Source organism: Zea mays, chromosome 8, assembly GCF_902167145.1.
Source record: "Zea mays cultivar B73 chromosome 8, Zm-B73-REFERENCE-NAM-5.0, whole genome shotgun sequence".
Taxonomy (NCBI): Eukaryota; Viridiplantae; Streptophyta; class Magnoliopsida; order Poales; family Poaceae; genus Zea; species Zea mays.
The window spans coordinates 175,643,312-175,656,887 of NC_050103.1; the positions used below are offsets into that span (position 1 = coordinate 175,643,312).

At 42.0% G+C, this 13,576-nt stretch overlaps 1 protein-coding gene across 1 annotated transcript; it reads right to left on the reverse strand.

The window, feature by feature from the left end:
- Positions 1 to 11,780: 11,780 nt before the first annotated feature.
- Positions 11,781 to 12,748, reverse strand: LOC109941956 (caffeoylshikimate esterase-like). Its single transcript, XM_020543239.1, has 4 exons — positions 12,415 to 12,748; positions 12,284 to 12,316; positions 12,044 to 12,190; positions 11,781 to 11,932 (listed from the first exon to the last, which is right to left on the reverse strand). The coding sequence occupies exons 1-4, from the start codon at positions 12,746 to 12,748 to the stop codon at positions 11,781 to 11,783; spliced, it is 666 nt and encodes a 221-aa protein (XP_020398828.1).
- Positions 12,749 to 13,576: the final 828 nt, after the last annotated feature.

Here is a 13,576-nt window from a genome sequence, read left to right on the forward strand (position 1 = left end):
TTACACCATCATAGATGTTGCAATGGATGAACGCCTCGAGCGATGTGTCATATTTAGAATATGTACTATTGCAACTATATTATCCCCTAAGTCCTATTGAAGGACATGTTATTTGCTTTGCACAACTATGTATAAATTATGGTGTAAGATAGAAAATGATAGCACCCCAACCTCGTCCATTCTCGTTATTCCAGATGAACAATGAGATATATATCTTGAAGAATATGCTTGAGTTATGAGGGATAACGACTTTGACAGATGTCTTCGTCAGGGGGAGCGAATGCTTATATTGATCACAATCTTGAGACAATAAATGTCATATTCTATGCCCTGAAGGCGTCAGCTTGATGATCAATATGTGAGCCTTTATGGAAGTTTCTATCAAATATAAAGATCCAGTCGATCGAACACCATCAATCAAAGTGACTTATTTATATTGATATGTGCACTTACCTCTTATATCCTAGAAGTGAGTAGAGGTGAAATTCCTGATATAATCATTGCAATAGTATGCAATTCGTTTGCTAAGTCTCTTTATGCATGTACTTCCAGAAGAAGGTGTTTTGTCATGTTGAGACAATTTTGCAAAGATCAGGGGGAGCACATTTCAAAAGTTATCCATTGTAGAAGATTCGATGGAATCCAAATCCAGAAGATCGAAATCTGTCCTGATGACAGCTGTTGTACTCTTTTTTCCTTAGTGAGTTTTTCTAAAGTTTCTCACATGAGGTTTTTAACGAGGCAACAAAGTGCAAATGTAATATGCGTCACCATGCGCTCTTTCTCCATATTTTCCCATTGGGTTTTTTGGGAGTTTTAATGAGGCATGTGTTGGTCGTGGTATTCACCCAAGGGGGAGTGTTGAGAAACCCTAATGAAGGGTTATGTGGGCAAATACCGAATATGCCCCTGAGGGCGATCACGTCTCTATATATAGAACCTGTACCCCTCATATGGAATAGAGATCAGAAAGAGGCCAGAGGCCCAACCCTATATCCAATGTCTCGTGTGTTTCCTCTGTCGTGTTTATGGGAAGGGAGACGGGTCTTCTACAGCTTCTCGCGCCTCTACTGCTGACGGGAGGGAAGAGAGCGGATCTGGTGATCCGTGGTGACATAGTTCTAAACACTTATATCTAACCGCAACAGCTGGAGCGGACCCAGGTCCAGAGCCACTAGCCCACTAGGCTCTAGTCGTGGCCCAACTAGTCTAGGTAAAGCACAGTTTTTATTGGCCCAGTTATCGGTTTCATCTCCTTTATCAGAACTCAGCCCAACAACTTCCAGTCCAACCAGCCCAAGCAGATTAGGAACTGACGCCTCTGTCGCTTTATCGCCCCTCTCGCTCCCGTCGCCCACCAGGCCACCACTCCACCAGTGCGTCACCGACTCACCGTGCTGTTGCTCGCCGGTCGCCGCCCGGTTCAACTCTGCCGCGCGCGCCTTCGGCCGACCCCCGCCGAGTGGCGCTGTCCACGACTGCCATCCACAGGTCGCCCAGTCGTCCAGCTCCAGTCCCTGAAGGCCGTACTCCCAACTAACACCAATCCTCGGGTAGTCGGACGAGTAGGCGACCGCCAGCGCCGGTCAGCCGGTGAGCCCGACCCTGCGCCCCGGTCACAAGATGCCTACCAGATCTTGTGTAAGGGTCACCGTCGACGAGGAGGCGTCTTCCAGATCGTGGGATACATCAATGTGCAGGACCACATCATCGCTGAGAGTGAGAGGAAAGGGGCAAGGGGCAGGAGAAGATCAACAAGCTTCATCAAGTTCTCCACCGTCATCCGTGGTCTCAAGAAGGCCATGATCCAAATTACTAATTGAGTCCCCTGCATTTCTTCTACTACCACTACTACATAATTTTTTGTCTAAATTTATGTATTACTAATCGAAGAGGGCATGGGAAATGTGAATGTACCAAACCATCACTAAGTATTTATTTGTGTATCAACTATTTACAACCTGTGTCCTATTCTACATCTCTACTAGCCCATGAGGATTTGTGGTGCCGCCGGGGACGGTAGCTGTGTGTGATACCCGGTTTGCAAAGAAGAGAAGTTGAAGGTTATTCTTTTTGTTTGTTTTTTCTCTTATTCGGGTGTCACGCTTTGGGGATTTAGAATTTGTGGAAAACATTCACCAGTATAGCAGTAGAGTGGTTGGTCGGGAGCTGTCGTGCAAGCGAGTTGGGCCGCGAATCGCAATCCGGCCCACTAACCCTCCCCTAACCCTAGCCGCCCCCCCTTTTCCCCCTTGGGTTGTTGCAGCCGCCCCTTCCCCTCCCCTTTCTCTTGGACGCCCCCCCTCTCCCATCTTCTTCCTCCTCAAACCTTTGCAGCCCTCACCACCCAAAACCCTAGCCGCCCCCCATTTCTCCAAGGTGCAGCCCTCCCGTGTGGTTCTCTGTCGTGTGGCTGCGATATCATTTGGAGTTTGGAGGGAGGAAGAAGGAAGGAAGAAGGGAGGAACCTAAGGTGAATTTGTGATTAACTTTTGTTGTTTTTGTGCTGCAATCAATTGGATTATGTGTTTATCTTTGCGAATCGGTAGAGGTGCTGTCCAGGAATTTTGTGAGTGGGTGAACAGCAGTAGTTCTAGGGATTTCTGGGAATTTTCGTGGGGTAATTAGTGGGAATCAGTGGGATAATCATGTAGAGCTTTGTCATACCTTTCCAACGAGTACTTATGCGCTCGATTCGGAGTTATAATTTAGGAGATATCGTTGTTTGAATCCGGGTATGTTGCTGTCCAAAAAAACAGTTTTTTCAGGTGGGTGAACAGCAGTAGTATTAGCAGTTTCTGGAAATTTTTCGTGGGTAATTAGTATTAACCAGTATTATAATCATGTAGGGCTTTGTCTTATCTTTCCAATGAGTACTTATGTGCTTGATTTGGAATTATATTTTAAAAGATATCGCTGTTTGAATCCGGGTATGTTGCTGTAAAAAAAAACAGATTTTTCAGGTGGGTGAACAGCAGTAGTATTAGCAATTTCTGGGAATTTTTCGTGGTTAATTAGTGCTAACCAGTATGATAATCATGTATGGCTTTGTCTTATCTTTCCAATGAGTACTTATGCGCTTGAATTGGAATTATATTTTAAAAGATATCGCTGTTTGAATCCGGGTATGTCGCTGTCCAAAAGAGAAAAAAACCAGATTACAGGGTTCATCTTGTGAACTGTTTTGGGCTAATTAGATGTTGGAATTTAATTATAAATTGTATACAAAACTTGTGGGGAATTTTATGTAGATGCCTCTGGAGTTTTTGTTTGTTACCAATGCTGTCATAATTTTGAAGTTATGAAATTATTAAGCAGCGCCGCTGCAGTTTGGTGGGTGTGGGGAGAGATGTAACCCGCGGCGGGGTTTGAGTTTGTGCGTAGGTGCGACGTCGTTTATGAGCCTGGTTATGTGAAATTGGTGCACTAAGTTGTGTGTCAAAAACAGGTGGTGGACTTCCGGATCGTACTTAGGGATTTGCCCAAACTTCCGGTAAAGTCAAGTAAATACAGTGGTGGTTGCTATCGTTTGGTTTGCATCCTATTCCCTGTCATTGAGTATGCATAAGTTTTAAATATGATAATCATTGAATTCTATGATGAAGTTTATTTGTTCGAAAGTGTTAATTCTCAATTGTCTAATATTGTGGATGATCATGATTTGGTAATGATATATGTGGTTGATTCCCATCATGGATGGAGTTGAAGTATTTTTTTTGAATCACGTTATATGAAGTGTTGTAGGCATGTCATGCACATTGCATCATCCATCTTGCATTCTGAAGTTATGTCGTGATCTTATGGTCCGACTGTACCGGTACATTTTTAGCATCGTACGTTGCCCGAGGAGGGGTACGATGCGGCTTCATATCCTTAGAGGTATGAAGGCAGAAGTCATCCTTGCATTTGCAGACATTTGCACTCATGAGGTATATATATGAAGAGTGACATTACTATGTTACTATTGTGGTTTCTACCTGCGAGGTGTGGTAGCTAGGAGTGTTGTACGTTGTATACGTGCTGCACCTTTGTAATAAGAAGGTTGTGAAATCAAGTGGTGGTAAAACAATATTCTTATGTGGTTAAACAGTTTGATATTATTTTACTTGCTGAGATGTGTCATCTCACTCTTGCATTACTCAATGCAGGTACTTGATACATGTTGGGAATGAGGGGAGTAGCAGCACGTCCACTTTCACTCTCATAATAGCGCTGCCCAGGCGTAGCCATGATTTAATTAGAAACTTGTTGTCAAAAGAAGTTTATTTTTTTGCTAGTCGTGCGCACTGGTTAATTCAGTTCATATCGTATGTTTAACTTCCCTTTGCTAGCCGATTAATAATACTTGGTATGTTTTTGTCATGATATATGTTTATACACTGTTGTCCCCCCCTTATTTATGCAATTTTGCAAAGGAGATGCTGCCAAAATTTTATATAGATGTCAGAAGTGTAGTTCAGTAGCATTCCGGGGTGTTTGTGCATCCCGGGGTGTTACAGTTGGTATTAGAGGATAGGCTTTAGATTCTACGCAATTTGAAGATAAATTTGACACACTTGCACATATAGGAAGGGTATGGGTTCGTATATCTTTCATATTAGTATTTTATTGTATAGATGACTAGAACTTCCTTACTCCAAATTCCTTTATGGTTTGATGGGGTACGTCATTAATGACGTAATGCTTGATATGATATGTTATTTCTATTTAATATTGGTTTCTTGATGTGGTTGTTATTGAAGATATTATGCAAGTGAAGCTACTACTGTACTTGTTTTATATACATATTGTCATGATGTTTTTTTTATGCAATGTTTTCAAATCTCTGAGCTATTACTATCATATATTTCTATATGCTTGACTGTGGATGTTTTTTTCCAAAAGGATTCTTGGGTTCTAGTACTTGTAGGACCGATTGTTTATTGAGCTTGTCTATAGTGGGTCTAATCCGACTTGGTGTAGTGTGAAAACACTATATAATGTAGTTTTATGGTGTTGTTGAGTTTGATTGACTGTTGGGTTACAACCCAACTTATCAATGTAATATTTCCATGGGTGCAATGCTTTGCGCCTCACTTTTTTGGCTAGTGTGGCTACTTGCTAACTTGATCTTAGTATAAAATTGGTTTGTCTCTATAGAGCAAAGGCAACATTGTAATGTCTATGAAATCTTGAGACTGGTAGAACTCAAGTGAATTTGTAAGATGACGTAGATTGATAAGTCCAACCATGATTACCTGATATGTTTTCTTATTATGTGCAACCTTATTTTTTTAACAATAAATAGGGTGGTTTCAAGTGGATTTTATGTCGTGCATGTTTTCCTTCTATGGTTTGTTTCAATAGCCATAAAGGCTATGCATAATTTTTAGTTGTTGCAGGCTAGTCATGTGGACGATATTGACAACCCATTTTATTTTTTTTATTTGCCAACATTGTATGGTAGTTTGATTTTTTTTATGATCAGTTTCTCTATGCATGCTTGTTGAATCATTATTTGGACCGCTTTATCTTAAACGAAGTCAATGCTTAACTGGGAGTTGCTTATGTTTGTTAGTCATCTATCTCTTTAATGATGGGGTTGTTGCATCGGATTGAGATTTTTCTTATATGAATGATGGTTTGATAGATCATGTATGTCTACTACTTTGAATGCATCCTGTGATATCACGAGGTACAAATTGTTCAAGTGCAGTAATAGTAGGTTTGTTGTATGTGAGGTTAATCAAGGTAGTTTGGTTATGTGGATTGTCTTATTGACATCCAATTACTCCTGATGAGCATAGTATCGTGTTGCTATTTTAGTATTGAAAGTAATATTTATGAAGCTTTTGCATGAGTCTGTGTCAAGAAGTACATTAGTTTTTCTTGTTGTTATTCCTCCATTGCTTTATGAGTATTGCAAATTTTATCTCTTTTGAGAGGAGGAAAAGACGTTACATGACATGAGCACCATTTGCTTCACGTCAACAGAATAGTTGTGGAGAGCTCTAATAGTTGGATTCTAGTGTAATAACAACCATGTCTTAGAGTGCTAGAGACGGGTATGTCAGGTGTTTCATACATTGTCGATACATGGATGTTTGACCTTAGTGGCATTAACAAACGAGGTTGTTTAATTCGTTGATTGTTGTGCTTAGTGTTCTAACCTATTAGGTAAAGTGTTGCTTAAAGGCTTTGGGGAGTTGCATCCCCATTTGGTAGTGGAAAATCCTAGTGTTGATCGCACCTGCCAATGCCTTGGGTTTTATTTTATATTGTTTTTTTTATTATGGGTAAGGTGTTGTTTGGTTTTGGGAGTCATTTTAAATTAGTTAGAGGCTGAATCAGGCTTCACTTATCTAGAATGTTTTGTAGTAGGCTTCTTCATCTTTGCATAGGATGCTCAATCACCCAGTTTGGTCTAAACATTGGAGAGTTATGGGTTTCCTATAGCAGCCTTAATTTTGTACGGAAGTATAGACATTGAAGACGGTAAATTTTGGTTTTTTGTTGGATTATGAAAGTTTTAGTAATTTCATGATCTTTCCAAAGATTATTGGTTTGTAATTTTCATTGCATATAATTGGAGTTAGGCTACTCTGAAGTTGTTACACCGTTGTGTCTGAACTTTAGGTGTCGTTAAAACCACCAATAAATCGACCGTGTTCTGATAGTTTCAGAGCCCAAATTTGGGAATTCTCTTTAAGAAAAACTTTTAGTTTTTCTAAGTACCTTTTAATGGGTATTTACTTGTAATTGCCTATTAAATAGATTGGGAGAGGTGGTTGTCCGGATATAAGTCGAATCTCTGATGTGCAGTATCTCAGGTTGAGTTTAGCTGTAGGTCATGCAGAGTTGAGGGTTATAAAGATAAATTTGGGTGCAACTTTATTGCAAAAGTCGTGGACAATTTCCAAACTTTTCCAACGCATGTTCGTTGTAGTTTTAAGTTGAGTATAGCAGGAGTTATAGGATTTTGAATTTTAGTTGTCCAATATTTCTATCCTATCAGTTTTGCAACAAAGCAGTTGCATTGTTTTATCGGTTTGGAAACCAATTCTGAGACACTCATTATAATAAAAGTTTTAGGGAATGTTATAACCTTTCCAATGAGTTTGTATTTGCAAAATTTTGTTAGATGCAGATTGGGTGAGTTATTGGATGGATATATATGCATAGTATAATTAAAAAAAGTGTTCTTCGATGGAATGATATAATGTATAGAATATGCTTGGATGGATATATGGGCAGGCGTAGTATGCTTAAATCGATTCTTGCTTCCATGATGTGAGATAAGGCTTAAAATGATTTAAAAAGTTAGCATATGGCTTCTATCTTTATGTTGGCTCTGAGTGTCTCGTAATGAAGAACCTAAAGTTATTAGTACTTCGATGAACGCTTAATCTTAGAAGAGTATAGAACCTGAATAAATCTATTGCTTGCTGTTTGGGACTACATGACCAGTTTTGGTTATGCAACTAGTTCAATGAATTAAACCATGTTTTCTGTAGAGGTGTTGTATATAAAAGTTGTAGCCAACTTCTTCATCTTACTTGTGTAAAATTTCATGACCATAGGTCTAGTAGTTTGGGAGTTATGATTTTCTCAAGTCTAGTCTTGGAATCTGTCCAGATTCTGTACAGATTTTGAAACTGACCTTGTTTGCCCAAGTTAAACTTTGAATCAGTTCTTATAAATTATAAAGAAGTGGAGTACTTTCCTTAAGATTTCCAACAAATATTGGATCACCCTTTTTGGTGACCTATAAGTTAAGCTACAACTGTTTTAAGTGGAATCTTTGAATCTGTCCAAATTTGGACAGCAAAGCCTTTCTTATGTCTTTTGACCTTGATATGCATTGAATTAACCTGATATGTTTATAAATGAAATATAGACAATTTTACTGGCTTTCAAAAAAGTCTAGGAGCGCCTAAATTGGATGACTGAGACTCCAATTATGGATTTTTTTAAGTGAGTAGTTGAATTCTGTCCAAGTCTGGACAAAATTTACGTTTCGCATTGTTTGTCCTTTCTAAGTGTCAAATCTTGTGGTGATGATAATACCAAGGGTATAGTGGACTTTGTAAGCTTTCCATAAAGTCCTAGTTTACTACTGTTGGATGCATATTTTGTGAGTTTATGAGCAAAACAATTAACCGTTGTGCTGATGTCTAGAAATATGCAAGCATTAAATTGATCTTTTGAAGTTACTCTTGTTTGGATAGGTTTGGTTTAGGCTATTGGAGCACAGTATGTATTGCTTTCATTATATATATTCATTGAAGTACTTGCATGTGTCAATGTTGATTTGGTGTCAGGAAAACTTTGTCCGGGTTATATAGGACTGTCTATTATCTTAGCCCGAGTTGGCAGCTTGGCTTAGCACATGCGATTGTCGGAGTCTATGATCAGAGTACACCATGTATTCCATGTCTCTATGTTGAGAAAGTATTTGCGGAATCCATATCAATAATCGAGCTAGAGTCGATTCCCATGTAGCAAGACCTGACTCTAGAGTGTCGTCTGCTGCGTATCCTAGAATCATTGAAGCTCGAGGAGCTGATGCGGCAGAAGTACCCCGAACTTTTCGTTATGGGGTGAGTTTTTGTTGTCGCTGATCTTTCCTTGTCGTTCCGATAGAAGCGTCGGAATTCGAGGTCGAATTCTTTTTAAGGGGGGTAGAGTGTGATACCCGGTTTGCAAAGAAGAGAAGTTGAAGGTTATTCTTTTTGTTTGTTTTTTCTCTTATTCGGGTGTCACGCTTTGGGGATTTAGAATTTGTGGAAAACATTCACCAGTATAGCAGTAGAGTGGTTGGTCGGGAGCTGTCGTGCAAGCGAGTTGGGCCACGAATCGCAATCCGGCCCACTAACCCTCCCCTAACCCTAGCCGCCCCCCCTTTTCCCCCTTGGGTTGTTGCAGCCGCCCCTTCCCCTCCCCTTTCTCTTGGACGCCCCCCTCTCCCATCTTCTTCCTCCTCAAACCTTTGCAGCCCTCACCACCCAAAACCCTAGCCGCCCCCCCCCCCCCCATTTCTCCAAGGTGCAGCCCTCCCGTGTGGTTCTCCGTCGTGTGGCTGCGATATCATTTGGAGTTTGGAGGGAGGAAGAAGGAAGGAGGAAGGGAGGAACCTAAGGTGAATTTGTGATTAACTTTTGTTGTTTTTGTGCTGCAATCAATTGGATTATGTGTTTATCTTTGCGAATCGGTAGAGGTGCTGTCCAGGAATTTTGTGAGTGGGTGAACAGCAGTAGTTCTAGGGATTTCTGGGAATTTTCGTGGGGTAATTAGTGGGAATCAGTGGGATAATCATGTAGAGCTTTGTCATACCTTTCCAACGAGTACTTATGCGCTCGATTCGGAGTTATAATTTAGGAGATATCGTTGTTTGAATCCGGGTATGTTGCTGTCCAAAAAAACAGTTTTTTCAGGTTGGTGAACAGCAGTAGTATTAGCAGTTTCTGGAAATTTTTCGTGGGTAATTAGTATTAACCAGTATTATAATCATGTAGGGCTTTGTCTTATCTTTCCAATGAGTACTTATGTGCTTGATTTGGAATTATATTTTAAAAGATATCGCTGTTTGAATCCGGGTATGTTGCTGTAAAAAAAAACAGATTTTTCAGGTGGGTGAACAGCAGTAGTATTAGCAATTTCTGGGAATTTTTCGTGGTTAATTAGTGCTAACCAGTATGATAATCATGTATGGCTTTGTCTTATCTTTCCAATGAGTACTTATGCGCTTGAATTGGAATTATATTTTAAAAGATATCGCTGTTTGAATCCGGGTATGTCGCTGTCCAAAAGAGAAAAAAACCAGATTACAGGGTTCATCTTGTGAACTGTTTTGGGCTAATTAGATGTTGGAATTTAATTATAAATTGTATACAAAACTTGTGGGGAATTTTATGTAGATGCCTATGGAGTTTTTGTTTGTTACCAATGCTGTCATAATTTTGAAGTTATGAAATTATTAAGCAGCGCCGCTGCAGTTTGGTGGGTGTGGGGAGAGATGTAACCCGCGGCGGGGTTTGAGTTTGTGCGTAGGTGCGGCGTCGTTTATGAGCCTGGTTATGTGAAATTGGTGCACTAAGTTGTGTGTCAAAAACAGGTGGTGGACTTCCGGATCGTACTTAGGGATTTGCCCAAACTTCCGGTAAAGGCAAGTAAATACAGTGGTGGTTGCTATCGTTTGGTTTGCATCCTATTCCCTGTCATTGAGTATGCATAAGTTTTAAATATGATAATCATTGAATTCTATGATGAAGTTTATTTGTTCGAAAGTGTTAATTCTCAATTGTCTAATATTGTGGATGATCATGATTTGGTAATGATATATGTGGTTGATTCCCATCATGGATGGAGTTGAAGTATTTTTTTTGAATCACGTTATATGAAGTGTTGTAGGCATGTCATGCACATTGCATCATCCATCTTGCATTCTGAAGTTATGTCGTGATCTTATGGTCCGACTGTACCGGTACATTTTTAGCATCGTACGTTGCCCGAGGAGGGGTACGATGCGGCTTCATATCCTTAGAGGTATGAAGGCAGAAGTCATCCTTGCATTTGCAGACATTTGCACTCATGAGGTATATATATGAAGAGTGACATTACTATGTTACTATTGTGGTTTCTACCTGCGAGGTGTGGTAGCTAGGAGTGTTGTACGTTGTATACGTGCTGCACCTTTGTAATAAGAAGGTTGTGAAATCAAGTGGTGGTAAAACAATATTCTTATGTGGTTAAACAGTTTGATATTATTTTACTTGCTGAGATGTGTCATCTCACTCTTGCATTACTCAATGCAGGTACTTGATACATGTTGGGAATGAGGGGAGTAGCAGCACGTCCACTTTCACTCTCATAATAGCGCTGCCCAGGCGTAGCCATGATTTAATTAGAAACTTGTTGTCAAAAGAAGTTTATTTTTTTGCTAGTCGTGCGCACTGGTTAATTCAGTTCATATCGTATGTTTAACTTCCCTTTGCTAGCCGATTAATAATACTTGGTATGTTTTTGTCATGATATATGTTTATACACTGTTGTCCCCCCCTTATTTATGCAATTTTGCAAAGGAAATGCTGCCAAAATTTTATATAGATGTTAGAAGTGTAGTTCAGTAGCATTCCGGGGTGTTTGTGCATCCCGGGGTGTTACACTGTGACACGCCGACCCTGTCCTCAAGCCACGAGATCACGTCGGCGAAAACACGCTCGACGTCCTCCGGACGTTCGCCCATGAGCACGTGCCACATCCCGGGATACAGCTTCAGTGTCTTGTCCCTGCTGGACGCCCTCTCGTGCAGCAGCCTGCTCCCGGAAGGATCAGCCACGACGTCGTCCGTGCCGTGCAGGACCAAGAACGGCAACGAGACCTGCCAGCCAGCCAATCAATCAGCCGTGAGAATTAAATGTTACTGTAGATGTCCCATGATCAACGATCCAACGGCAAGGTTCACGCTATCAATGCTGCATGTGGTGGCCTGTCCTAACAGACGGCGAAGAGCTCACCTCGTGCAGGTTCTTCTCGGTGTCTAGGCTGACGGAGAGGAGTTCGCGGCCCGTTTGCAGTGCGAGGTTTCCCCTGTACATGTACGGGTTGGAACGGATCTGCACACGAACGGATTCAGGCACTGGATATGTGTTCAATTCAACATGTCAAAAGTGTATGCTTGCAACATGTTTTTTTCTCTCTCTTCATTACCTCTTTCTTGAGCTGAGGGTCTTTGCAGACTTTGTCGATCATGTCTGTGGCAGGGATGACTCTCCAGCTAGGCGCGACGGTGCTGATCATCTTCAGTGCGTTAACGATCGGACCTTGCACATTGGGGCAAGCAGCACGGCACCGTCCCAGTAGAGAGGATCCTTCCTGTGGAGCTGAAGCACCACGGTTCCTCTCATGGAGAAGCCGTAGAGGAACCTCTTCTTCAGCCTGTTCTCCTGCTTCTCTTTGGAAATGCGGTGGTCATGGTTAACAACTAAAAAAAATGGAGAGATCCCTTGCTGGGCTATGGTTTGCGTACATATATAGCCACTGGAATTCACAGCTTCGTTCTCACCACAGACACTCTTGAAATTGTCCGAGCAGTCTCTGACGACGTCGCCGAAGCTCGATAGGTAGCCTTTCGAGCCTGAAGATTTGCCGTGGCCCTCGTGGTTGATTCCGTGAACAGCGTATCCACGGTGTACTAATCGAGCGACTGTGTCTGTATTTTTTTTATGGAAGTTTGTGAGTATGCATCGATGCCATGAGTTCATCACTGATGGAAAGAACATGGAAGTGAAACTTGAAGGTTTACCTCCCATGGATATGCTGCACTCGGCTCCGTATCCTAGCAAAATTGAGCCACGGAAGAAAGATCGGCTCGTTAGTTCTCAAACAAACCATAGCCAATCAAGGGAGGAAGTGAGTGTAAGGAGATGTCGCTACCATGGCAGATAAAGATCAAAACTTTGCACTCCGATTTCCTCGGTGTCCACATGCAAGTGAAGAGCCTGTTTCCGCGTGAATTCACGAAGAAGTCCTGCCCAGACAAAATGGCGAGAAATCTGTTAGGAAAAACTGGCATACATTCCGGAACAGGAGGCACCACTCCAATGGAGATCTCAGCAATGCAGCCCAGCCCCGCAGCCCTGACCAACTTGCGGAGGGTAGGCACCGGGATGGGGAAGCTCGTCCTGGACAGAAGGCAGTGCTTTTTTGTCTCCAGTTTCACGGCAGCAGAGCAGGACTCGAGCGACTCCTTCAGAGCTTTGCGATGCATGGCTTTGGATGTTGCTGCTCCCCCCCTGGTCGTCTGTTGCGGGCTCCTCTCCCGTCGAAGCTGTTGTCGGTCTTTTGTCAGTCCCTGGTCTGTTGTGTCCCTTTGTAGCCCGCCTAAGTCTGCTATCAGGTTGTATGTGTCTCTGTTCGCCGTATGTCAGTGTGGTGTGTGCCCCTCTCCTGTTTGAGAGCACCTAGAGGGGGGGTGAATAGGTGATCCTGTAAAAACTTCAAACTTAAGCCACAAAAACTTGTTAAGTGTTAGCACGATTATTGCCAAGTGGCTAAGGTGAAGTCTCAACAAAACACAGTACCACAAGAGAATCAAGCACAGAGTGACACAGTGGTTTTATCCCGTGGTTCGGCCAAGACCAACGCTTGCCTACTCCACGTTGTGGCGTCCCAACGGACGAGGGTTGCAATCAACCCCTCTCAAGCGGTCCAAAGACCCACTTGAATACCACGGTGTTTTGTTTTCCTTTCACTATCCCGTTTGCAAGGAATCTCCACAAATTGGAGTCTCTTGCCCTTACAAGTATATGATCACAAATGAAACACAGAGTAAGGGAGGGAAGCAACACACACAAATCCACAGCAAAAGCGCACACACACGGCCAAGAATCGAGCTCACAAGACTATCTCAGAGTTCTCACTTAGAACAGAGCTCGAATCACTTAGAAACACAAACGAATGCGCAGAGACTTAGTGTGGATGATCAAGAATGCTCAAAGGTTGCTTGTGTGTTTCCTCCATGCGCCTAGGGGCTCCTTTTATAGCCCCAAGGCAGCTAGGAGCCGTTGAGAGCAAATCCGGAAGGCCATCCTTGCCT